This window comes from Penicillium alfredii (genome assembly GCF_028826965.1).
Source record: "Penicillium alfredii strain IBT 34128 chromosome Unknown utg000005l_segment0_segment0, whole genome shotgun sequence".
Lineage (NCBI taxonomy): Eukaryota > Fungi > Ascomycota > Eurotiomycetes > Eurotiales > Aspergillaceae > Penicillium > Penicillium alfredii.
Genome location: NW_026622702.1, coordinates 2,289,138 through 2,311,130, shown reverse-complemented (window position 1 = coordinate 2,311,130; position 21,993 = coordinate 2,289,138). Strand labels below are relative to the sequence as shown.

Genomic DNA, 21,993 nt, shown 5'->3' with positions numbered 1-21,993 from the left:
TTTCATCTACATAACATAGACCATCCAAGCGTGTGCCACGAAGTATACCACCATGTCCACAACCCCCCACCTCGACGCCCTCCAACGCGACGGCTTCGTCGTCGTGCGCAACCTCCTCACACCAGCCGAGGTAGAACACTACCGCGGCATCGCCACAGCCGCCACGACCCGCACGCGCGCCGGCGACTGGCCGCATTTCCGCACCGTGCCCAAGCAATTCCCGCCATGGCCGTCGACGCCGCCGCCGGCGTCCGAGGGCGGCATCTGGGGTGTGCAGCACCTACTCCACCCACGCATGCCGGGTCGGGAGGCATTTGCGCGGTGTTATTTCTCGGGGTCGATTTTGAATGTTGCCGAGGAGCTGATGGGGGTGAACAGCAACAACAGCAAAGGCAATCAAAATGATGAACCGCTAGTCATGGAACTATTCAATCTACTCGTCGCCCCCGAATCAAAAGACTTTGAGCTCCGTTGGCACCGCGACGACGTCCCCGAGACCGCCACGCCCACCGAGGAGCTGCTGCAGCTGGCGGCTAAGTCGCCAGGCGGACGCCAGTCGCACGCGCAATACAATCTGGCACTGTGTCCCGATGCCTCGCTAGTCGTTGTGCCCGGGTCCCACCGGCGCGCACGCACCGAGACAGAGCGCAACGCTGGACCCTATGAGCCCTCACTACCCAACCAACTAGTCGTGGAGCTGCAGCCCGGCGACGCGGTGTTCTACGATAGCAATATCCTGCACCGAGGCGTGTACAAGGCCAAGCCTGCTGGCGGCGAGGAGTCGCGGCTGACGCTGCATGGGAGTCTGGGGCTGAAGACGGCTGATCAGGAGGGGGTCAGTGATGCTGATGCCGAGGCGAAGAAGAAGGTGCGCGCTACGGCGGTTCTGCAGCATGGTGTTGGTGCTTGGGTGTATCGTGAGGACGCTGCTTTTGGGATTGGGGAGCGGGCTGAGAAGATGAGGGCTAATTTGGTGGCTATGGGGACTGGTGAAGGTGTGGGGTTTTCGTTGCAGGGGTGAGGGCGTTACCATTGAGATTTACTTAGGAGGTAGATACTGCCTTGGTGTGTTTCGATGTACAAATGAATTGATGTATGACATGCATGTATCTGCATACCATACTCTCCACCTACTTTCATATTCTCGACCAGTCTGCCGCGATGCAAATCATTGCCACGGTGGAAAAGACACAAGAGTACACCAGGACTATCATCGGACCATTCATAGATGTGTAGAAATATCTACGAGTACACTAATATACTAAGTAGAGACCAAGTGATTCCGGTGGACTCATCCAAAACAATGGCAAAAGTCGCAAAATCAATCCTCACTCACCGCACAATCTCCATCACATTCGCACTGCCGTCTTCTTCCCCTCGTCTTGTCTTTCGTTTCAATTTCAATTTCTTCAATTCTTCTTTCCTTCTCGAAGGCTTCTCTCTCCATGGTTGTCTTGCATTTCTCCGAGATGCGAGCCCGCATATTATTCGCATGCACATAATCCCTTAGACTCGGTGGATACCCCTGGCTCTATCCCAAGCAACCCCACAAAAAACCTGGTCTGTGCGGGCCCAACGGCCAGCCAGCCCGCAAGAAAGAGAGCAGAGGGAGATCAGCGAGCAGCGAGGCACACACACAGACAGAGAAGAGGGTGGGGAGAACCCCCCTTCTTCAGACCAGCGCCTTACTCCAATTCGCCCCGTGCACGCGCTCCTGGAATGTCCCCTACCGACAGCAGAACCAAAGTCCGCCCGCAGCAGTCGTGTCTCAAGTGCCGGGAGCGCAAGGTGAAAGTGGGTGACTCGTGCACTCCAACAATCCAACACACACATACCCCACCACACACGCAACTTAAAACACTGACTCTCATTTCTTTTGTTCTATTTTAGTGCGATCGCTCAATTCCCTGCCACGCTTGTATTGCCCGCGGCATCGAGTCCGAATGCACCTATCTCACCACCGCCGAGGACCGCGCGCACATCAGCCAGGCTGAGATCATTGAGCAGCTGCGCCGCGAGGTCCGGCAGCTGCGGGGTCGATTGGACCAGAGTGCGCGGGCGCCTATCCAGAACCACAGCCAGAAGCAGAATCAGAGCCAAAGTCAAAGCCAAAGTCACAATCAGGACCAGCGACCTTTTGCGCCCACAGATCAGGGATATGGATACGGGTACGGCGCAAATACTCATGCCGGCGCGGCTCTGCCCGACGCCACGGAACACACCTGGCGCGGGTCATCGCCGTCGTCCTCGACCACGACCATGACGAACTCCATGACCGTGACTAGCCCCGATAGCACTGGCAGCGAGGGCGGCGGGCCCGCTGTGTCTGCGCAGAATACATACCCCTTTCCGACGACGGTGACGACGACAACAGCGCCGTACGGACCGCAGGTGGCAGAGATGGATGCGCTAGGGTCCGCGCCCGAGTCGTTCCATATGCTGGACGACCCGACAATATCGGCCTGCTTTTCAGGAGAAGGCAACATGACGGTCTTTTCCGGCGGGGAGGTGTCCGGGTTGACTACTATGACCACCGGAGGTCTGACGCTGCAGCCACACAGCGTTGCTGTGCAGGCGCCTCTATACGGGGCCGACAGCCCGGACTATGGGACTAACACGCTCCACTCCTACATGGGCAGCCAAGGCGACTACGCCGCGCGCTACGGGCAGACGACAGCGCTGCCGCGAACAAACGAAGAGGAACAAGTTCATGCATACCACCCTAGCGGGCCATGGGGCCAGGACGCATATGCGCCTGGGCTGCCGCCATCGCAGCATTCTCCTTCTCCCTATTCATCTTCCAGCATTCCCCTCCACTCCCACCCTAATACCGTTGCACTCATTTCTCAATCTCCCGCCGTCGCTGGCGGCCATCTCACCCCGGCGAGCATCCGCGCCTCGCTTTCCAGCCCCGCCCACGCCCCGTCGACCTCCTGGAAGGGGCAGGGCAAACAGGCGCTGTTGGAGACTCTACTTGGCACCATTGGCAGCTGTGACGAGCAGCAGGTCGCCCAGGTGGTTCAGGTCGTGCGCGCCAGCCCAACACCCGAAGCCGCCGTGTCGGGAGTATGTCAGGTTTTGGGAATCGGGGGCGTAGGGTGATTCCCGCTGGTCGGGTTGTCCTTTTCGTGTACCAACCATTTGGAAGGGGCGTGCCGGAGTGGTTTTTGTTCATATCTAGTTGACTTTGATCCCCCCCCCCCCCCCCCCCTCGGGTTCCCTTGATTCTCGTCCCGCCAATGGGGCTTTGAAAAAAGGGGGGAAAGAGGGACAGAGAGAGCGGGACTATCTGCATCTGCAGAAAGATCGTCTTCGCGATCCGAGCGGAGACCAGCACACACACACACACAGCTGAGACCAGATCGCCACATCTCCCAGTGCGCGTCCATGACGCCAATTTTGTCCATAGAAAGAAAAGAAAACAAAAGAAATGTCTAGTAAATAAGCACCTTTATACACAGCCAACTCCTGGAAATGGGGGAAAGATGGAGAGTTTCGTCAAGTCGTAATCGTCGTCAAAGAAAAAAATGAAGGGAGGAGGGGCAAGAAATTGGTGGAAGTGTATTCACCATGGTCGGAATATGTGAGGTGTAGTTTTTTTTGGTGGAATCCCCCTCATGGAGTCTCGGACTCGGTGCTGTCATCGACAGGCCGCTGCCCATAGACATAATGGAAATGCACGTAGAGGTGAAACGAGCTACTGACGAGCTCGGCGCGCACCTTGTCCATGTATTCCTGGGCATCCTGATACGAGAAGCCGAGCACGCGCGTGAAGAGGGCTAATGTGTAGGGCTCGACGACCTCGAGGATAGTGACCTTGCCGACGCGACCGATCTCCTTGAGCCGGCGGTTTTTGGCCCAGCCGCCCACGGGACACTGGAAATCACGTCAGTGAGGGTGCCATTGTAAGGTAGGGGGCGAGATGAGGGCAAGACGAGGATGAGGGAGAATGAGGAGGGGGGGAGGACACCCACCTTATAGATATCATCAGCGATATTCACAAACCCCTCGGCCTGCATCCACTGCGACAGCGACGGCGCCACATTCACAGGCTTGCCGAACTGCTTGCTCGCCTGGTTCAGGCGGTCCTGCCAGTCCATGATAATGCCGGCCTGCTGGTGGGTGCCGTCATCCGAGAGCACCCAGATCTCAAACTCCTGAGCCTCGAACCAGCCGCCAGGCGTGAGATGGTTATAGACCTGCTTCAGGAGACGGGGCCAGTCGCCAATGCCGCCGCCGAGACTGCGCGCATGGATATAGTCAAAGGCCTCGCCCGGCGAGAAGGCCCAGTCGCTCTCGGCGTCGTCGATAAAGAAACGGCAGTTGGGCGGCGCCCAGTTGGGCTGGATCGGGCTGAGGTCCGTGCCGATGATCTCGGCGTGCGGGTAATCCTCGGCCATTTCCAGGGCCCAGATGCCTGTCCCCGTGCCGATGTCGAGGACGCGGCGGGGCGGGCCGTCGCGCGTGATCGGGGCCCGGAAGAGATTGCCTCCTGTAAGGAGCTTGAAGAGGTGGTGCATGAGCGCTAGGCGGTCTTGTTCTTCTTCGTCGTTGGGGAATGGATATTGCCCGTGCCGGTAGGCGTGGTACCGGCGGCCATTTTCATAGCTGTAGTCTCGTACGGAGGATGCAAATGATAGATTTGACCCGACGAGGGATTGTGTGTCGAAGAGCGAATCATCGTCGCTGGTCTAGGAAAATGTGAGACATTGGATTTCTATCCGTGGCGTACACCGCCCGTGGGAGGGGGTGACTGTGAAAGGGGGGAACTTCAACAGTTCTCTAGATTCACTAAAAAAAAAAAGTAAGGAAAAGAAGCAGGCTTACATCGACTTGAATGCGTTCGTATGGATATGGCTGCGACATGCTCGAGAGAAAGGAGAGTAGAGAGAAAGAGAGTGAGAGGAGGGGGGAAAAGGAGGAAAGAGGGAAGAGAGAAGTAGAAGTAGAAGTAGAAAAAAAAAATAGATTCTGCAGAAGAGAGGGGATGAAAAGAAGAAAAAAAGAAGAGGGGATGAAGCTATCAACGGAAACCCGAGAGAGAGGATGCCGGGAATCCAAGCGACCCAAACACACGGGATGGACGTGTCGAAAAACAGGACCCGGTCGGCTGGTTGACTCCACACGGGGCGATGATTCATGCCAGACCGCTGGGGCATTGCTGCATGAGTAGTGTGTATTGTATTGTACGACTGTCAGATATTATTATTCACTTACATTTATTTACTTTCTTATACATGGCTAGTTAGGGCTACCCGAGGGTGTGGTCCTTCTTTACCGTATTTCCATACAGGCTAATTAAACTAAATATACTCAACGATACTAAATGTACTAGTACTATATGACAACTCGCACGGGCTGCCTCCGTTTCTCATCCCGCAGCCCCCCGACCGTCGATGGATTCACCAGCAAACACTTGGCCTCCACCAAAGGATTAAAAAATGCCCCTAGAAATTCCCTCATAGTCGAAACAAGATTCCACAGGCCCCCTCGGGCAAGAACGGTCCGCTCATACGTGGCTCGAAGCCCATCAAACATAAGCCATTCCCTTCCGTCCCTGCGCCTTCATGCACATGTCCAAAAACACGGAGCCGGGGCCGAACTCGCCATACTGTTCGAAGCAGATGCACACAGCCCAAGTGCAGCAAATCAAGATGGGCGCGCGGTGGACCATGCGCGATGAACACGTCAATCCCGTCTGGCACCGACCCAGTTCAGACATCTTGGCTGCGAGGATACTGGAAGACCCAGTTCCCGTGGTGTGCGGAATAGGGACTGCCGTAGATCCTGAGTTGCCGACCATTCGTGCAGACAACGGTTGTTTCCTTGTTCTCTAGATAGGTGATGGCCCCCCAGTCAAGCTTTACTCGCTCGGCCACTGCCTGCTTCGTAGAGTCATCAAGTAGTGAATCGTGGTTCCCAGCGACAGCGATCTTGATAGGGTGAGGCTGGGCGTTTAACCAGGCAAGCGTCGCCTGGAGTTCCCGGAACGAACCCGACTGGGTGAGATCGCCCGCATGGATCAGGATATCTCTATCTGGAAGCTTGGGCTGACTGATATGACTGTCGGAGATACAAACAATCGAAACAGGATTGGTGAGTGGCTTGGCTGGGATGGCCTGGTGCCAGGCGTAAAGCTTCCGGGCAAGGAAAACGTTTGCGCCAGAAATTGTTTCCAGAGTCCGGGCTGAGGCCAATGAAGGAGTTCGTCCAGACCGGAGCGGCTCGGGCCGAACAGGGACATGAGGTGATTGGGGGTCTCGAATAAGTGAAATAAGAATAAGGTTTTTTGGGGGGGGGGGGGGTGTCTGTATTTTCGAATTACTTTGAGGCTGTAAACAGAATCGTGAGGGAGAATAGAGATGATGGATTCAGACTATGACAGGGAGCAGCGATCTAGCTATAGTCACATAATAACCCCCGAACACGCGCCAAAGTGGCGTTTCAAGTATATTTAGAATGTATATCCTACATTACTTCATGTTTTGGTTTACTAGTATATGGATTATCTGTGGGTAGGTAGCTAAGGTCAGTATGGATTCCAGCAAATGCCAAAAAAAAAATAGAATAGAATTCCCAAAACATCTATTACTTCCACTGGCATCACCATCGCTACACAAATAATAAAATGAGGTTCCTCGGCGATGATATTCTTCGCCCAAAACCTGGCGCTCCTGCTCTCTTCGTCTGGGTCGTCTCCGTTCCTGCCAGGGATCACCAGCCTTTGCTCCAGATTCGGGACATCGGCCACCCAGCTTGGTTCCTCCTCCAGCACAACGGGCCGGGATCTCAATTCGGCCTCGGCTTCATCTCTAGCAATAATAGCCGGTCATCCACGAGGCAAACCACGTTCGATCAGTCGATTAAACGCCGCGACCAGATAGTATGGCAGAACAGCAATAATGTGTTTGATACATGTTATATAATTCCGTACCTGGGCTATGCGAGAAAGCTTTGGTATATTAAAGCCTTCTAGCCAACGAACATCATTTATAGCGCATGAAGCTTATATTTCATCAAGAGTTTCGGCTAGAGTAAGGGCCTAATGATACCTCCAGCTTTTTTTTCAGTTTGATTAACAGATAGTTCTATGAATTATTTCTTATGAGTTCCTAGTACATACGACCACAGGGTGTGGAGAACAGGGCTTCCCGTCCGCTCAGCCGTACTTAAACCACACGCCGGCCAGTTAGTAGTTGGGTGGGTGACCACCAGCGAATCCTGGCTGTTGTATGTTCTTTTTTCCTTCTTCTTTGTTTTCCATCTGTCTTTTTGTTTAACCTTGTCGCTTCATTTAACTTTCATCCAGCCGCCTTACCCCGCTTGATCCGGCGGTGATCATAGTCAAGAGTACTATCGTTTAGAGTTGCATCACCTTCTAGGCTATTAGTATAGCTCTTAAACCATACACCATTGCCAAGACAAAATCGTCGCCGGGCTTCGGGTATTTTGCAGAGTTCGTACATAATATCTCGTACATGATTTTCAACAGCAAGTCTTTTATATATCTTAAGGTCCTACTTACTACTTAGCGGACGCTCTAATAAATCAGCGATACCTTTAAGGCGCGTTGCTCTCGAAAATAATCTAGGAGAATAGTTGTTTATTACTTAGAGATAGCTATAAACTAAATTATATATATCTTGCTATGTACTATATAATCTATCTATAGAAAAAGATAAATAGGGTAGTATTTCTCTTAAAGGTAGAGATCTTCCCTATTATAGAACGAGACGGAGTTCTTATATACAAAAGATATAAGAGTAAATTATAGTAGATTCGGCGGTATTCTAACAAAGAAGCCTTTCAAGTAAACTACCTAGGTCTATCTGTATCTATACCTACTTTAAAACCGGGGTGTTAGGGATTCTCTTAGAACCCTGGTTTTAAGGGAGGTGTCGAAGGCTTTATTAAGGGTTAATTTATATCTTATATCCTTATATCTAGGTCTATCTATATGTTACGGGATCTTCGTACGAAGTCCTATATAATAAAGAAGCTCGACCTAAAGGCCTCGCTAGTAGAAACTAACTGCCCTCCTAGCGAAACCCTAACCCTTATATATCCCTTTTTCTTTATATCTCTTAACGAAACCTTCTTGTATCTAGGATACACTATATTGATACAATTTGGTCCAATCCCTTAATACATAGGACTTCGTATGAAGGTCCCATAACAATAGCTTCGATAGCTAGTAAAACCCTACTCTCCTATTTAATAGAATTTCGGGCTTTTTAAGAGCGAATTAGAGGTATAGTAGGTGGTTGAAATTGATAGGTTCGCGAAGATTGCGCGATTTTCGTGTGGTACGCGACGCGCTTGTGGATTGCGTTATACATGAGTGCTAAGAGAGAAACCGAACCGGCCGGACTCTAATTACACCTATGGGATAGGCAATTTGCGATCGTATAGGGAGGGAGGATCTCTACAGCCATGCATACTCAACGTCCCTCTAGAGTTTCAAGATACGTCATTTTGTGGTATATTATTATGCACAGTGACACAGCAAAAGTTTCGACACCCTCGCCCCACACCTCTATTATTATATAATATTCTGCCAGTAGAAAAATAAAAAATCAATCAAAATAAAGTACGAATTTTATTCACATAATGTATACTAACCCTAACTCTCGATTCGCGGAATGTATTAATTCTTATCGAGGTCCCATTATCTATAGAGAATATAATGAAAATTCGGGGTAAATATAAGATATTTGATAGATGTATAAGGTAAGCGGTGTGGCGGTGTAGAAGTGGGTCAATTATGGGATATCCCCGCTTAAATAACTCCCAACTCTTGGGGGCCAAGGGAGGATTGGCTCATCATTCTCCCGCGTCCCTCGCCTTCAGCTTTTCCTCATATCATCAGATGCAATTCTCTTCATTTAAATGAACGTCACGAAGGTTCTCCCTGAAACTCATTTTTCAGGTATGCGTCGCAAAAGAATCTCCACGAGCTGCGCGAACTGTCGCGCCGTGAAACGGCGGGTAAGTTCTCTTTGTTTCTGTATTTGCTCTCTGCTTTCATATCACTGAAGCTGATCTCGAATACTTCCTACCTTTGTATAGTGCGATAAGCAGCATCCCTATTGCGGGCAATGTGTTCGTTTAGGCCAAGACTGTCCTGGATACCGTGATGAATGGGACCTCATTTTTCGGGACGAAACCAACCACACAATAAGGCGGGCCAACAATAAAAACCCTGTCGTGGAACAGGCCAGCCACAGCCCCCGGCGACTAGCATTTCCGCAGACTTCGAAATTTCTCCGGGACGTCACCCCCGGGTCGATGATGAGCAGTCAAATCTTTGCTTCATATCTCGAACAGTACTTCCCACGCACATTCGCGCCCTCTGCGTTTGATCTTGATTCGTCATATTCCATCATCTCGGGCATCTATATGCTACCTCAGAAGACGTTGATGCTCGAAAAGGCTTTATCCGCACTTGCATGCTCTTTCCTTGGCAAGGTCCATCGTGATCACACACTCTTGCGATATGGCCTTCGGGTTTATAACCAGGCAATCCAAGATATGTCAAAAGCACTTGGACGGAAGACTTTGAGCAATGACATTGTTTATACGTGTGCGCTCTTTGAGAAGATCGAGGTCAGGCGTATTTCCTCTCCACTGCATGCAAAAGCTCACAGAAAGCTAGATCCACTATTGTCCCGACTCGCTTATCCAATGGTATGGGCATATAGACGGTCTAAATGCAATCATACAACACTACTATCCTAAGGAGGCCGGCTCTCCTATCATGGATGCAATCTATAATCACCAAAAGCTCCAATTGGTAAGAAAATACTTCTCTCAGTTTCGCTTTTACCATGCCGATGAACTGACTATGAATATAGTTACTCTCACGATATCAGCATCTATCCAAGCCAATAGTGACATGGCTAAGAGAACCTGGCCAAGGCTTACTATATGATTTAATCCAGATTATTACGGATACGTCATGTATTGCTGCTATGGCCGATAGTGCTGACGTTCCTGATCCCCAGACCTCTCAATCCCTGCTGGATGATTGCTTGGCACTTGAGAAGCGGCACCTAGACTTTTATAACAAACTTCAGTTTGCCAGTGGATACTCTCCTCATGATGACCCTCCTCAATTTGGCCGTGGTGAAATAAAATCAGGAATACCGCCCACATGCACTTTGTTCGGTGCTGCCTACAAACTCTCCTCGCCTGGTCAAGCCAACTTCTATATTCTTCTGTGGTGCTCCTTCTCTTGCCTTTATCCACTATTTCACCGATTGCAAGTTCTCGCCCATGCCGACACGCCTGCCTGTTTACAAGACCCAGCAGAAGGCCGTTCCTCCCTAGACATGGCACTTCACCTTGCCGCATTCCATATCGGCAAAGCAATGAGATGCCTTCCATACTGCACTCAAGAGGGCATGAATTCATCGGGTATGTTCTACGCTATCTACGCCGCAAACCAGGCCTCACGAGCATTCAGTCATACGAGGGACTGGGAACGGTTTCTTTGGGCCCAAAGGGCTACGCATTATTGTGTGCTTTCGGGCTTCGATCTTGCTGCTCGGTTGCGTGAGGTATGGTGGAATTATTGGTTCGAGCCCAGCAGCCACAACTTCTACCGAGTTCCATATCACCGAGGGATTTTGGAGCCAAGGCCTCTGTCCCACGACCCTCTCTATCGAGAAGAGGTGGAAAGCAAGGTGGAAGCCAAGGGGTTTGACACGGCCTCCACATAAATTACAGAGATATCTTGAAATTCAATATAAATACTCAACAATCAATTTGCTGAATGAGATGAAGTAAACTTAGCCTTGGCTCCTTTTCCTGTTCTTGCATTTACCCTCTAATATATATGTAAAGTAGTTGTTCCCAACTTTATTATTCTATGTATCTTGGCCGTAGGAAATAGTATTTCAGTATATAAGTGCTCCCGTAGTTAGACATATCTTCACCCATGATATCCACGGTTGTCTGCCATACACCACCAAGGCAGGTGCCCCGTCTAACTGGGCCATACCACTTTATCGATCGATTAGCCATACCATTGCTGCGATGGCGGGGATGGAAGTTCAAATCTCTACCGAGACTCGCGCGGCATTAAAGGCGGACCTCACCTTACGGTGCGTGCTTCGGGCCAAGTTTCGTCATGATAGGTCCCGCCGCTCTGCAGATGTCATCCCCTGGGCACAGTCGCGTGTTGTGAGACTCAGCAGCGCCGTCATCCAAGAAGTTGGGCAGCAAACGGCCGGTTTTAGCGTACAGATTAACATGAATCAAATGCTTGGATCACCAAAACATTGTGTATACCTGCTACGATCTCTTACTCGACGAGTGCGATCAACGACTTACAACCGAGATTTCCGAAAGCTTTCACTTGAAACGGCCAATCCATCTGATCACTCAGAAGGGGAGCGGTTATATTATGCGAAGGGACAAGCGGGCAGACGCAAGGGTGGCTGAACAGTACTTGGACATGAGCAGCATCGACAAAGGTCCACGGGCCTTCTTTTCTGATTTAAAGCACCCGCCTTTTTATGATAAGAATGGGCGACGCATGGAGAACTGGGAGGAGGTGATGGCTGACTCGCCGGAAGGGAGTGAGCCAGAAGAAGAGGACAAATCAGACAACAACATTAAGGGCAGCGAACAGGATAAGCTGGCAAAAGATAGTGATTTGAAATAAGAGCAGATTATCAAGAGGAGGCAAGTGATAACATGAGGCTATGCACACGACAATTAGCCACACGGCTCTTCATTAGAATGCAGGCGTCGAGATAAAATCAAAGCTCGACATAATGCATTTAGGAATAGCATATATGTAAATAGGGGCATGGCATTGCCTTACGACATTGACCTGCTGTCCTTTAGATTCCGACTTCTTAGCAAACGCGTCACAAACTTATCGATCGGTTTGGAGTACTACCCGTCTAATATGGGTATGAGTTGGCTGAAATAAGGAGAGAAAGAACTTACATAGTACTCTATTTGACGGTTTTCTAACACAATTCCGTGTTCTTTCCTACGCCGAAGTACCGATAAACCTGCTTCTTGGCTGGTTCTACATAGCCTTAGACCAATATAGCATCAGTCTTACCCAATACTATCGAGCATATCTGCCCACGGGTGGAATACGAACAATTCGAAGAGACCGATTAGGATGATCTGTCAATATTAGACCTCATCCGAAACGACGTGACTAAGTTGCGCGCACATTGGATACCCGAGATTGAGGCGGGTCTGTTTGCGAGAGTGGAGGCTATTTCGGGAAGCTCCATTAGCAACTCAAGCTCGAAAGGAAACACAAGCTATTTGCACGCGGGAAGGGAATATGCCGCCTAAAGGCCAACTGAATAAGACGGCGAGCCGCCCTCGACCAAATCGTCTGTGCTAGATGACTAACACCATGGAATGGCTGTTATATGTTTCTATTCTTTCTTGTCACCTTCCCTTTTCCAGAAAATTCAGCTCGCTTCCATGCGCAGCTCGCTTAATGGCTTGTGTTGGGGGCTGTTGGTGTGTTGTTGGTGCGTGTTGGTGCGCTGTTGGTCGGAGGCGGGGACCGAACTGTCAGGGCCAAAAACTAAAGTAAAGGTGTAGATCACTCAGTATAAAAAGGGTCTTCTGCTCTCTCGACCCGATAGTCCACAGGCTTTTTCTATCAATTTCCATCACAGTTCAAAATGGTCAAGGTCAATTTCGCATCCCTTTCCTTGTTTATTTCCCTGGCCGCTGCTAGCGGTTGGATGGATACCTGCAAAAATGAGGACCTCTCGCCCGAAGGAGCCGTCACTGCTTCATGCAGCAAGGGAAAAGATGCTGGATGGAACGATGGTGCCAGCATTGACCTGACAAAGAACTGCTTCAAGTGGGATCCTGCATCTGGAAAATCCACCATCTACCATGGGTGAGTATATATTTACCTCCTTATGGACATGGCATTCGCTTTGTTATTTCCCAGAGCTAATCCACCTGGAAAATAGTGGCGATGGGCTGAAAGGTTGTCGCAAATTTGAAATCATCCAAGTTCCACAGGCAACACCGATCCTCCAGGCAGAATGTGATATTCCCTCCAACGTGCAAAACTCCAATCAGACCACAGGCTCGGTTCGAATTGAGTGGAGTAAGTCCGCAGTCGCGATGGCTGACACCAACATCAGCTTCCCAATTCAGAATGAGCTCTTTTTTGCTAATAATGAACAGATAATGATCTTCTCAGCAATCAAGGTGGTAACCTGGGCTGCTAAGCTGTTAAGCATCAAGTAGGTGGTCATATGGCTCCCGAAGCCTTAAAACAAGACTACAGACTGGCGCGAATTATTTATGCTTGTTATGTGCTATGGTTCTGAATATACTTATCTTGGGAGCCCAAGTAAGGGATTGACATAGGACATGGTCGAATACGTGAGATGTGGTCATTTTGTGGCTCCTGTGCTAAGCTTTGCATGTTCGATCAAAGTTAGACATAGTATCCAACCGAGCCATGCATATGGTTCTACGTCAAAAACTTGCATTTAGGATCCCACTTTTCTATCCCACTTTTCTATAGATCTTGCTTGGATTCATATCTGGTAGCACTTGCTATATTTATGATCAAGTCTGTCATGAACTGATCGTTTCAATTGTGTCGGTAAGTTGCTTCTCATGGGACCGGTCATGTCAGTCTTTTCTTCAGTAGCCGGGCCATAGTCTTTGCAGCTGTGGAGAATATACCCCTCTCTAAAGACATGAGTCTTGATACAGATTTAATAACTATTGCGGATTTGAATAATATCAAAAAGGAAAATGAGCCACTAAAATGATTTCTCGAAATAAAAGCCAGGTTGATATTGACTTTATGGGGGTAATTGAAAAAAAAAAAAAAATAAAATAAAATAAAATAACAACAACAACAGTAGGTTAAGGCTTCTGGCGGAATGACCTCAACTGTGAAAGGATGAGGCCATTCTACAAGAACAACATCAATCGAAGAATTGAAATTCAAAGGTAGTCTTTAAGCGACAGAATGATAAGAATTACACAAACAGCCAATTCTCGCTACTACCAAAGTTGTTGATGTCATCGCGGTTCACTCTCCGAAGAGGTATCACCCCAGCACATTATCTATTATTGGTAAATTGGGTCAACTCATCTGAAGCCATTTTCCTCAGCTTCAATGAATCAACTGCACTCTTTTCCCTCTCCAATCTTGCAAACCTGGTTAAAAGTCAGGATTAGCTTCCAAAAAAAATTCCATCAATTTACCCATGAACTTACTTTATAGTGTGTAAAGGGGCTGAAGAACGTCTGGTCTTTCAAAGCCTTGCAGCCATCGGGAGACTTGAGCTGCCACGCACCCTTGCTACAATCATCATCCGTAAAATAGGTGAAGATATAATCCCCCGCGTTTTCGAACTTCATTCTTTTGGACTGGGGGTCCTGGATTTCAGTGCATCCCCACCCAGTAGTGCCCGTTTTGGTATCACCAAACTTGGTACCATCTGAACAATCGGTGGAGTAGTACTCGCTCAGAGAGAATTCTGAGGCTGAAACAGCGACGGAAAGAAGGGCAAGAGAAGCAAGAAGGCGCATGTTGATAATAGATGGATCAATCTCTCTTAGATAGAAATGGTAGGAGGGAAAAGTTTTGGTAGCTGAAAATGGCGAGATCATCCAGAAAGGATGTAGGGGATTTTTATATTTGTTATTGCAAGACATGCGGTCTAAGCGTGGCCGGCCCCCTGCTAGTCCCCCTCACTACTCAAAAACTAGACATAGAAATATAGTACCGAGGACTCGCTTGTAGAAGAGACGATCTCGTCTCTAAACGGTAAGGTATGGTAGGAAAAGAAGAACTTTATGGGGCCATGAGGCCTGAGAGGCGGGGTTGGGCGAGTAGATGTGATTCCAAGGCAGTTGGGGCCATCATGAACCTGGGGCTTTATGGGTATGGGGCCGCTACGAACTTTCTAAATATGGTGCCAAGGTATGGTTGGGGCTATTGGGATTGTAAAGGCATGGATGGGTCTGATGGCCGGAGAGCTATGTATTTTGGGCCTTGAAATATTGGTTCTGGTTGGTGAAGCACTATATCGGCAATCTCTCTAAGCACCGCCGGGCTAGCTCAATCGGTAGAGCGTGAGACTCTTAATCTCAAGGCTGCGGGTTCGACCCCCGCGTTCGGCTTCTTTTTCTTCTTTTTTTGCATATTTGCACCCCCTTCTTCCTTGCCTGCCTCTTATCTCTATGGTTTTCTGACCTGGAGGGGGGGGGTGAAATGTGATTGAAATAAAGTTTTTGCTTGACTATATATAACTTGCATTGCAGTTGTGCCTTTCTGCCTGAATTCTCAACCGGACTGCTGCATCTGGTCGAAACCAAGAACCAAAATTAGATCGAACGGTTTACTTCGAAACACGCGGTCATCCTAATGAGAAAATTGAATATTACATTGCTATATGCACAAGTCATCTTTAACGTATACAAGCCACCCACTAGACAGGACATCATGAACTACACCCAAATCAAACCAGCCCTCACTACTACTCCCTTTGCACCCCGTGGAACAAATGCAGCGCTCAAAAACACATATCCATAATAACCTTGGAAGCCTCTCACATCTCACAGTTTGGTCCCCTCACGCCCGCTATCACTGGGCCGCCTCGGTCGAAGTGGTCCCAGCGATGGACCAGCTGTATTGCTCGTCCCAGGAGCCGACGAAGACGTGAGCTGAGACCGAGCGCCTTCGTTGCCCGCAGTACTCGCCGTGTTGGTGCGAAACCCAGCGCGTGTCCCGTGATGAAGCCGAGGGTTCATCAGCCACTGCACCTGCATGCGGACACTATTGACTGCAGCATTTGTGTGGGCCATATCTTCCTTGATGCGGAGGCTCTCGTTCATGATGGCCATACTGGCACGGGCGTCGAGATCTGTGATGGCATGCGAGAGCTGGCCAACTTCGTCACGGAGAGACTCGTGCAGGGAAAGCAGATACGTCGTGGCATTAGACGAGACGCTCGACGAGCGATCTGCAAATTCTTCCGGGGAGTCTTCTGTGCGGGCTTGTTCGGAATCGATAGCCGCTCTTCCACTAGTCCGGTCCGTTACACCTACGCGCGCGGACTCGACCAGGGTGGAGCGGATATTGGCGAGACCGTCCTCAAAAATCTCATTCCGTTGTTGAAGGTGGCGTATTGTCAATTCGAGGGAATCGAGTCGGGTATTCTGTGCCTTGAAGTATGGGCTCATGGCGATCAGAGGGCAGTGTTGTTCATGAGTCGCGATCTCAGCTCGTCGAACCTTGATGGAGCATCCATACTTTGACGCTGCGCAAGGACTAACTACCTCTGGACATGTTTCAGTATGTTTTTTCAAATCCCTGTGAAGGACCACCGTTTCGCAGTCAACGCAAGTGGCTTCAAGACTGGGACAAAGTTCCCGATCATGCTCCTAATATGCCACCGAGTCAGCATCTGCATTCACTCCGCCAAGCAGAGTATACAGCAAGGGATGCAAACCTCATAGTCCTGCTCCATTATATCCTCCTCGCAATGGGAGCACTGGCGCAGCCCGTGCATGCATCTTTCATCCGGATGAAGATCCTTTTTGCGGGTTGTCTTGTTGCATGAACCGTCTGGACAAGGTACCAGCCGGTATCCACAGTATTTATCCACATGGGATTGGACATGGCCGCGAGGTACGATCTCTTGACATCCCTGTACCGTAAACGGACAGCGCACTTGGATATCGTCGCACATATTGATCAGTAGGCGTGGAACACTCGTCGACACGTCGCTGGTAGGGTTTCGGCAAGAGGGACACGGAAACTCGTCCGAATCAGCTAAGCGGGAGGTCGTGATGGCGGAACTTAGGCATTCTTGACAGAAGACATGGTCACACTGGAGACGCATAGGCTGTACGAAGGGGCAGTGGCATATCGGACACATGAGGTGGAAATCGTATTCGGAGACGCAATCAAGGGCGCGCAGGTCGACCAGCGCCTCGGGATCGCAGTCGGCCTCCAAGGCCAGGAATTGTTTGAGGTTCATGGCGCGGCGTATTTGAGACCTTGATCAGTCCCAGACGAGGAAATACAATGGCCTTCGCCTTTTGTTTCCAATATTGCTCCTTGTACAGCGCGCGGGATCAGCGTGCGGTTGCGAACGGATAATGGCCGAACTAAATACCGAGGTCGACCGGAACGTAGCCAGGACCCATGAGGTTGAAACCGGGTTGGAAAACAATCACTCGACTGAGAATACCCAGGCGCATCAGGTTCAAACCAAGATATTCTGGAATGTTTGAGCAGACAAGGAAGCAAAAAGAAGAAGAAAAAAAGGTGGGATATGAAGACTGCGGGGGGTGAAGGAGGCGAAGGCGGAAGGCGGCAGATCACTCGTTCTCGGAGCTGCCTCACTGCTGACATCCATCTTCCTCCATCGCAATCCCAATCTTGAAGCGACTCGACTTAGTCTGGCTGTCTGGAGGTCTTTCTCCGCACTGACCGTCCATATTTCAGCCTTTTACTCTTATATTTTCCCGCAACCCCCGAAACTCGCCTTTGTCTGACCCTTTCACGATGACCAACCCATCCCAGCTCTTTCTTGTCGCCGACCACATCAAACTCTCTCTGCTGGAGCGCCAGCGAGCCATTTCACTCGATCTTGAACCCAATGCGCAGGATGGGGAGATCTCGCGCTCTCTCGAGTCCCTCCAGGAGGGCATCCAGGGCTTGGAAGCCGAACAGGCCCGGCTGGCCGATTCCCACGACAGCGCCGGTGCCGCCGCGCTGAAAGACCAACTTGCGCCACTACAAGCCCAATTCCGAGACCTTTCATCTCAATTCTACGGCACGGAGAATGCTCCCTCGCCCGCCAACCCGCCTCCCGTCTCATCGCCCGACCTCAAACAACCAGTCCCCCAACACCCCCCATCCAAATCCGTACGATTCATGGACAACTCGGCCGCAGCAGCCGCAGTACAAGAAGAGATTGACGAGGAAGAGGATCGCAACCGGCAAAACCTCTTCCGACCGTACCGGGACGAGCCCTCACCGCCGGGGGTCGACCATTCCAACAGGGACAACCAGCAGATATTCGACCACCACTCGCAGGTGATGCGCGATCAGGACGACCAGCTGGATCGGCTCGGGGAGTCGATCGGGCGGCAGCACCAGCTGAGTATCCAGATCGGAGACGAGCTGGATGGCCATGTTGCATTGCTGGATGGAATGGATGGCGACGTGGAGCGTCACCAGACGCGGCTGGATGGCGCCAAACGGCGGCTGGATCGAATCCGGCGCCGGGCTGGCGAGAATTGGAGCATCATGACGATTATTGGGCTCATCATCATCCTGGTCATTCTCATTGTGATCTTGAAGTGATCTTTTTTGGTTGCTTTGGGGATTTGACGTTTTATGGCGAGCGGGCGTTTTTGGAGCTGATGCGATGCAATAGGGTTTTTGTTGCCAATGCTTTTTTGGGGTGTTGTTGGCGCAATGAGTTCTTCTCAAGATCCTCCCAGTCGAGGGAAACATCCCTACATATACGAGAATATCCTTGAATTCCTTTCATCTCAACTACAAGAGCTGATGCAGTAGTATCCCAGTGTGGATTGTAATACCTTTGAATTTATGGTGAGAATTCAATTACGTCCATGCTCATACAATCTCAATCTCGATGGAATATCAAGAACCAGACCCTACTAACGCCATTCCCCGAAAACCTCGAGAACCGGAGTATTCAACTATTGCGTCTTGTTCACCGGCCCCTTGCGATTCGGCAGATGTTTCGTGCGGTCCTGCAGCGCCTCAAAGGTAGCGTCGTCGGACTCGATCTCGCCGCGATCCGCCTTGACCTGTGTGAGCTGTTAGCTTTATCATCGTATCACAAGATAGACAAGGGGAAATATGAAGAAAAGAAGAGAGAGAGAGAGAGAGAGAGAGAGACATACATCAGCCTCACTGTTACTCGCCAACTCAGCCTTCCACTTCGCCTTGCCCTCCTTCGAGTTCTTCACCTGGTCTTCTTTCTGGGCTTCGTAGAAGTTGGGGAGATCGTCGCGGTCTGCAAATACAAGAAGATTGCGTTAGCCCCCACATATTACACATAACAAAAGACATCTATAGTTCTTGGTGTATAGAAAGATAATAGATCAAGGTACTGACTTTTGTCTGTTTCTTTCAGACTGGAACGCACAGCCGAGGTGTGGAATGTGGCTGACGAGGAGGCGAAGAAGGAGGGGCTCGAGGTGGTGGATTGGAGGGTTCGGCGTGAGGCCGAGCGAAGAGGGGGGAGGAAGGACATAATGTTGATGTGGTTAACTTGAAGATAGGGTAGGAGATGGTGATAAAGAAAAGAGAGGGGGGGAGAGGATGTGGTAGATGGCAGGTTGAGAGATAGCAATAAATATACTGCAGTAGTAAGATAAAATATTATGGAATCCAACCCAGAAGAATGATGCAGCTTCTTTTGCTTAAAAGTCCAACAGAGTACCAAACACACTCCACAGCCTCTCCAATTGCCTGCTTTCTATTTGATTCCCACACAGAATGCGTCTTTGTGAGTGGCTTTCCTCGACTCTCGGCCGTGACGTCAGCGATACTTAACCCTTGTCCAGCGGGAAAGCATAGAAACCCCTCGCCTCTATTGAAGTATAAGAGGGTATTAGGTGTACTCATGAGAATCTATTTTACTTAATCACATCATTGTTAGATTATTCTCTGTGGGTTTCTGTATATGGGTCACTTCCCGGATATAAGCCGATCGACAGTGGCAGTCGCAGTCTGCAGAACATGACATCACGAGACTTCCAAGGCCTATACTCGCCGTTTCAACTACGTGGTACTCATGCTGTGCTACTTGCAAGAATACACCGAACCACAACGAAATCAAGTCAAGTCAATTTGTCCAATATCTCTGTGCATGGGGGAAAAAAAACCACCAAAGATGTGGACAAAAAGAGATGCGATGGAACATGGGCAATGAGTGCCAAATAGAATTAACATCATATAGCACAAGTCACAAAACTCTCCGGGAGTTTCCCAAGAAGACACAAAAGAGAAACCAAAAGATCGTCGAAGTATGCAAAATGAATGGAAGGGAAAAACAAAAGCCGATTTAATAAAGAGCAGATGGTCTTTATAACTCGCAATCCACGAGAGACCCCCAGGATATCGATTTCAAACAGAAACAACTCCGCATCCCATGGTTTCGCTCGCAACCAAACCCAACCAGCCACACCTGTGGCAAGGAAGCAATGAGTATCGCGTGTCACCAACCTCCAACCGATATACAGGAACCAAAAAAGCCAATAGAAATAAAATCAAGAAGAAAGGAAACCAAAACATAGACGAGAAGGTGCAAAACAAACAAAAAAAAAAACCCAAAAACAGCCCAGAAGATATTCAACAGTGCCCAGGCAATGCAGACGTATATCGTTTCCGCCTCTAGATCCTTGCCAAAAAAAAAAACAAACCCCAAGACAAAAACACAAGCTGATAAGGAAATCGTGGACAAAGAAATGTCTCTGGCAAAAGTCACTCGTAAGCGACTCCCAAAAAAGGAATCAACTCCAAACCATGGGCATGCGCATCAAGTAGCAAGTCACCACACGTTCTATACATCATCGGTGGCCCAACCGAAAAGAGAAACAAGGCCGAAGGAAATATTTAGTCCCTCCCGGAGAGACATAAACAAGTATCGTAGGAGAAAAGAGGATGCAAGGAATCGAATCGCAGGCGCCGTCGCTCGCAACAAGCTAGAAGCATCGCAAAGGATCTAGATGAAAGGCGAAGGGTGGTCGTAATCGGCGAAACAAGAGGTATGTACAATAGCCGGTTTTGATGTTCTTTTCGGATTTTTTGGTGATTTTTTTCCGGGTCTTGGTCAGGTTCCCGGTATGGTCGTGTCAAATGCAAATAGCCATATCAGACAAGAATGCAAGGAGAAAAAAATATTATAACCTGCGATTAAAGGACCCCGATGATGCAGAAAGACACAGGTGACGGACGTGCAGAGAACATGCCGTTAGGGCGGAGACGGGAGGGTACTCCGGGCGACGTTGACAGACTTTTCAAGGCTCTCACCATCGACGCTGCGCAGCCTGCATCATCGCTGGGGAGATCGATGTGGGCGGGCTCGACAAGGTCATTCCGGTGTTGGGGTTGACGATCGGAATGACTTTGCGGGTCCGGTTTCCAGGCTGCTGGAAGCTAACCTGATTAGGATTACCCACACCAGCGTGGATGTAAGAGTTGGTCGAGGCAGGAGAGAGGGAGATGGACGGTGTAACCTGTTGCACCGGCTGGATTTGGTGCTGCAGAGGCGAGGTGTCAGGCGAGCCGCTGGACAGAGAAGACCGGTCGGAAGAAGCGGAGTGAATTGAGTGAAGCTGCAAAGCTTGTTAACAAGCTGTTCCCGACAAATTGTTGTGTTTTCACCGACGATCCTCAAGGGATGGTTGGTAAGGGGGGGCATGCTTGAGGATCAAAACATACATCATCCTCGGTCAGGAGACCAGGGCAGAACTCGAGGTCGTCGTCCAAATCGAACGAGCGTCCAGCCTCGAATCTCGCCCGGAAAGCCGTAACGGCCGGAGCTTCTGCCAGTTCCCGCATGCTCTTGACTCCTCGGAATTGCCGCTGGGCAGTCTGAGCAGCCATTTTCGGGGCTCGGCGCGAGCGACCGTGGTGATTTGTTTGCATGTGGGCACCGTGTTGATGGGGGTGTTGCTGGTGCTGTTGCTGATTGTAGAAGAAGGCGGACATGATGGAAGTTCGTGGTGTAATATGAACCAGCACCCTGAACCGAAAGAAATTGAAATATAAAGGAGATCCGAAAGTGAGAGAATATAAGATTGACAAGGAAAATGAGATGGAGTCGACAGTTGGGGAGACAAAGAGAATACAAGAGAAGAAGTTGGGATGGAAGATCGAAGTGTGTGGGAGAGAAGGGAAAAGAGGCGAGGGAAAAAAAGAGGGGTGTTTTGGGGCTGAGACGGCTGGTATGGTCACGTATGGTTACAGTGCCCTTG

At 49.8% G+C, this 21,993-nt stretch overlaps 12 protein-coding genes across 12 annotated transcripts; 6 read left to right on the top strand and 6 right to left on the bottom strand.

Moving 5' to 3' along the window:
- Positions 1-52: 52 nt before the first annotated feature.
- NUU61_004280 (phytanoyl-CoA dioxygenase family protein) lies at positions 53-1,021 on the top strand (the record flags this gene model as incomplete). Its single annotated transcript, XM_056654862.1, has 1 exon — positions 53-1,021. One exon carries the CDS (start codon positions 53-55, stop codon positions 1,019-1,021), a length of 969 nt encoding a protein of 322 aa, XP_056512889.1.
- A 698-nt stretch (positions 1,022-1,719) lies between these two features.
- On the top strand, positions 1,720-3,102 carry NUU61_004279 (Zn(II)2Cys6 transcription factor domain-containing protein; the record flags this gene model as incomplete). The annotated part of the gene is made up of 2 exons (XM_056654861.1): positions 1,720-1,794; positions 1,891-3,102. The coding sequence occupies 2 exons, from the start codon at positions 1,720-1,722 to the stop codon at positions 3,100-3,102; spliced, it is 1,287 nt and encodes a 428-aa protein (XP_056512888.1).
- Positions 3,103-3,615: 513 nt separating this feature from the next.
- Positions 3,616-4,866, bottom strand: NUU61_004278 (class I SAM-dependent methyltransferase; the record flags this gene model as incomplete). The annotated part of the gene is made up of 3 exons (XM_056654860.1): positions 3,616-3,876; positions 3,975-4,691; positions 4,828-4,866. 3 exons carry the CDS (start codon positions 4,864-4,866, stop codon positions 3,616-3,618), a joined length of 1,017 nt encoding a protein of 338 aa, XP_056512887.1.
- An 848-nt stretch (positions 4,867-5,714) lies between these two features.
- NUU61_004277 (uncharacterized protein) lies at positions 5,715-6,244 on the bottom strand (the record flags this gene model as incomplete). Its single annotated transcript, XM_056654859.1, has 2 exons — positions 5,715-6,187; positions 6,217-6,244. 2 exons carry the CDS (start codon positions 6,242-6,244, stop codon positions 5,715-5,717), a joined length of 501 nt encoding a protein of 166 aa, XP_056512886.1.
- A 2,687-nt stretch (positions 6,245-8,931) lies between these two features.
- NUU61_004276 (Zn(II)2Cys6 transcription factor domain-containing protein) lies at positions 8,932-10,721 on the top strand (the record flags this gene model as incomplete). The annotated part of the gene is made up of 4 exons (XM_056654858.1): positions 8,932-8,988; positions 9,070-9,687; positions 9,740-9,793; positions 9,855-10,721. The coding sequence occupies 4 exons, from the start codon at positions 8,932-8,934 to the stop codon at positions 10,719-10,721; spliced, it is 1,596 nt and encodes a 531-aa protein (XP_056512885.1).
- A 316-nt stretch (positions 10,722-11,037) lies between these two features.
- NUU61_004275 (uncharacterized protein) lies at positions 11,038-11,668 on the top strand (the record flags this gene model as incomplete). The annotated part of the gene is made up of 2 exons (XM_056654857.1): positions 11,038-11,241; positions 11,318-11,668. The coding sequence occupies 2 exons, from the start codon at positions 11,038-11,040 to the stop codon at positions 11,666-11,668; spliced, it is 555 nt and encodes a 184-aa protein (XP_056512884.1).
- A 997-nt stretch (positions 11,669-12,665) lies between these two features.
- NUU61_004274 (uncharacterized protein) lies at positions 12,666-13,229 on the top strand (the record flags this gene model as incomplete). The annotated part of the gene is made up of 3 exons (XM_056654856.1): positions 12,666-12,889; positions 12,966-13,105; positions 13,186-13,229. 3 exons carry the CDS (start codon positions 12,666-12,668, stop codon positions 13,227-13,229), a joined length of 408 nt encoding a protein of 135 aa, XP_056512883.1.
- Positions 13,230-14,142: 913 nt separating this feature from the next.
- NUU61_004273 (uncharacterized protein) lies at positions 14,143-14,553 on the bottom strand (the record flags this gene model as incomplete). Its single annotated transcript, XM_056654855.1, has 2 exons — positions 14,143-14,178; positions 14,239-14,553. 2 exons carry the CDS (start codon positions 14,551-14,553, stop codon positions 14,143-14,145), a joined length of 351 nt encoding a protein of 116 aa, XP_056512882.1.
- Positions 14,554-15,582: 1,029 nt separating this feature from the next.
- Positions 15,583-17,009, bottom strand: NUU61_004272 (uncharacterized protein; the record flags this gene model as incomplete). The annotated part of the gene is made up of 2 exons (XM_056654854.1): positions 15,583-16,410; positions 16,479-17,009. 2 exons carry the CDS (start codon positions 17,007-17,009, stop codon positions 15,583-15,585), a joined length of 1,359 nt encoding a protein of 452 aa, XP_056512881.1.
- Positions 17,010-17,539: 530 nt separating this feature from the next.
- NUU61_004271 (syntaxin family protein) lies at positions 17,540-18,343 on the top strand (the record flags this gene model as incomplete). The annotated part of the gene is made up of 1 exon (XM_056654853.1): positions 17,540-18,343. One exon carries the CDS (start codon positions 17,540-17,542, stop codon positions 18,341-18,343), a length of 804 nt encoding a protein of 267 aa, XP_056512880.1.
- Positions 18,344-18,705: 362 nt separating this feature from the next.
- NUU61_004270 (uncharacterized protein) lies at positions 18,706-19,265 on the bottom strand (the record flags this gene model as incomplete). The annotated part of the gene is made up of 3 exons (XM_056654852.1): positions 18,706-18,816; positions 18,913-19,025; positions 19,127-19,265. The coding sequence occupies 3 exons, from the start codon at positions 19,263-19,265 to the stop codon at positions 18,706-18,708; spliced, it is 363 nt and encodes a 120-aa protein (XP_056512879.1).
- A 1,777-nt stretch (positions 19,266-21,042) lies between these two features.
- NUU61_004269 (DUF4452 domain-containing protein) lies at positions 21,043-21,727 on the bottom strand (the record flags this gene model as incomplete). Its single annotated transcript, XM_056654851.1, has 2 exons — positions 21,043-21,351; positions 21,458-21,727. 2 exons carry the CDS (start codon positions 21,725-21,727, stop codon positions 21,043-21,045), a joined length of 579 nt encoding a protein of 192 aa, XP_056512878.1.
- Between the last annotated feature and the right edge of the window lie 266 nt (positions 21,728-21,993).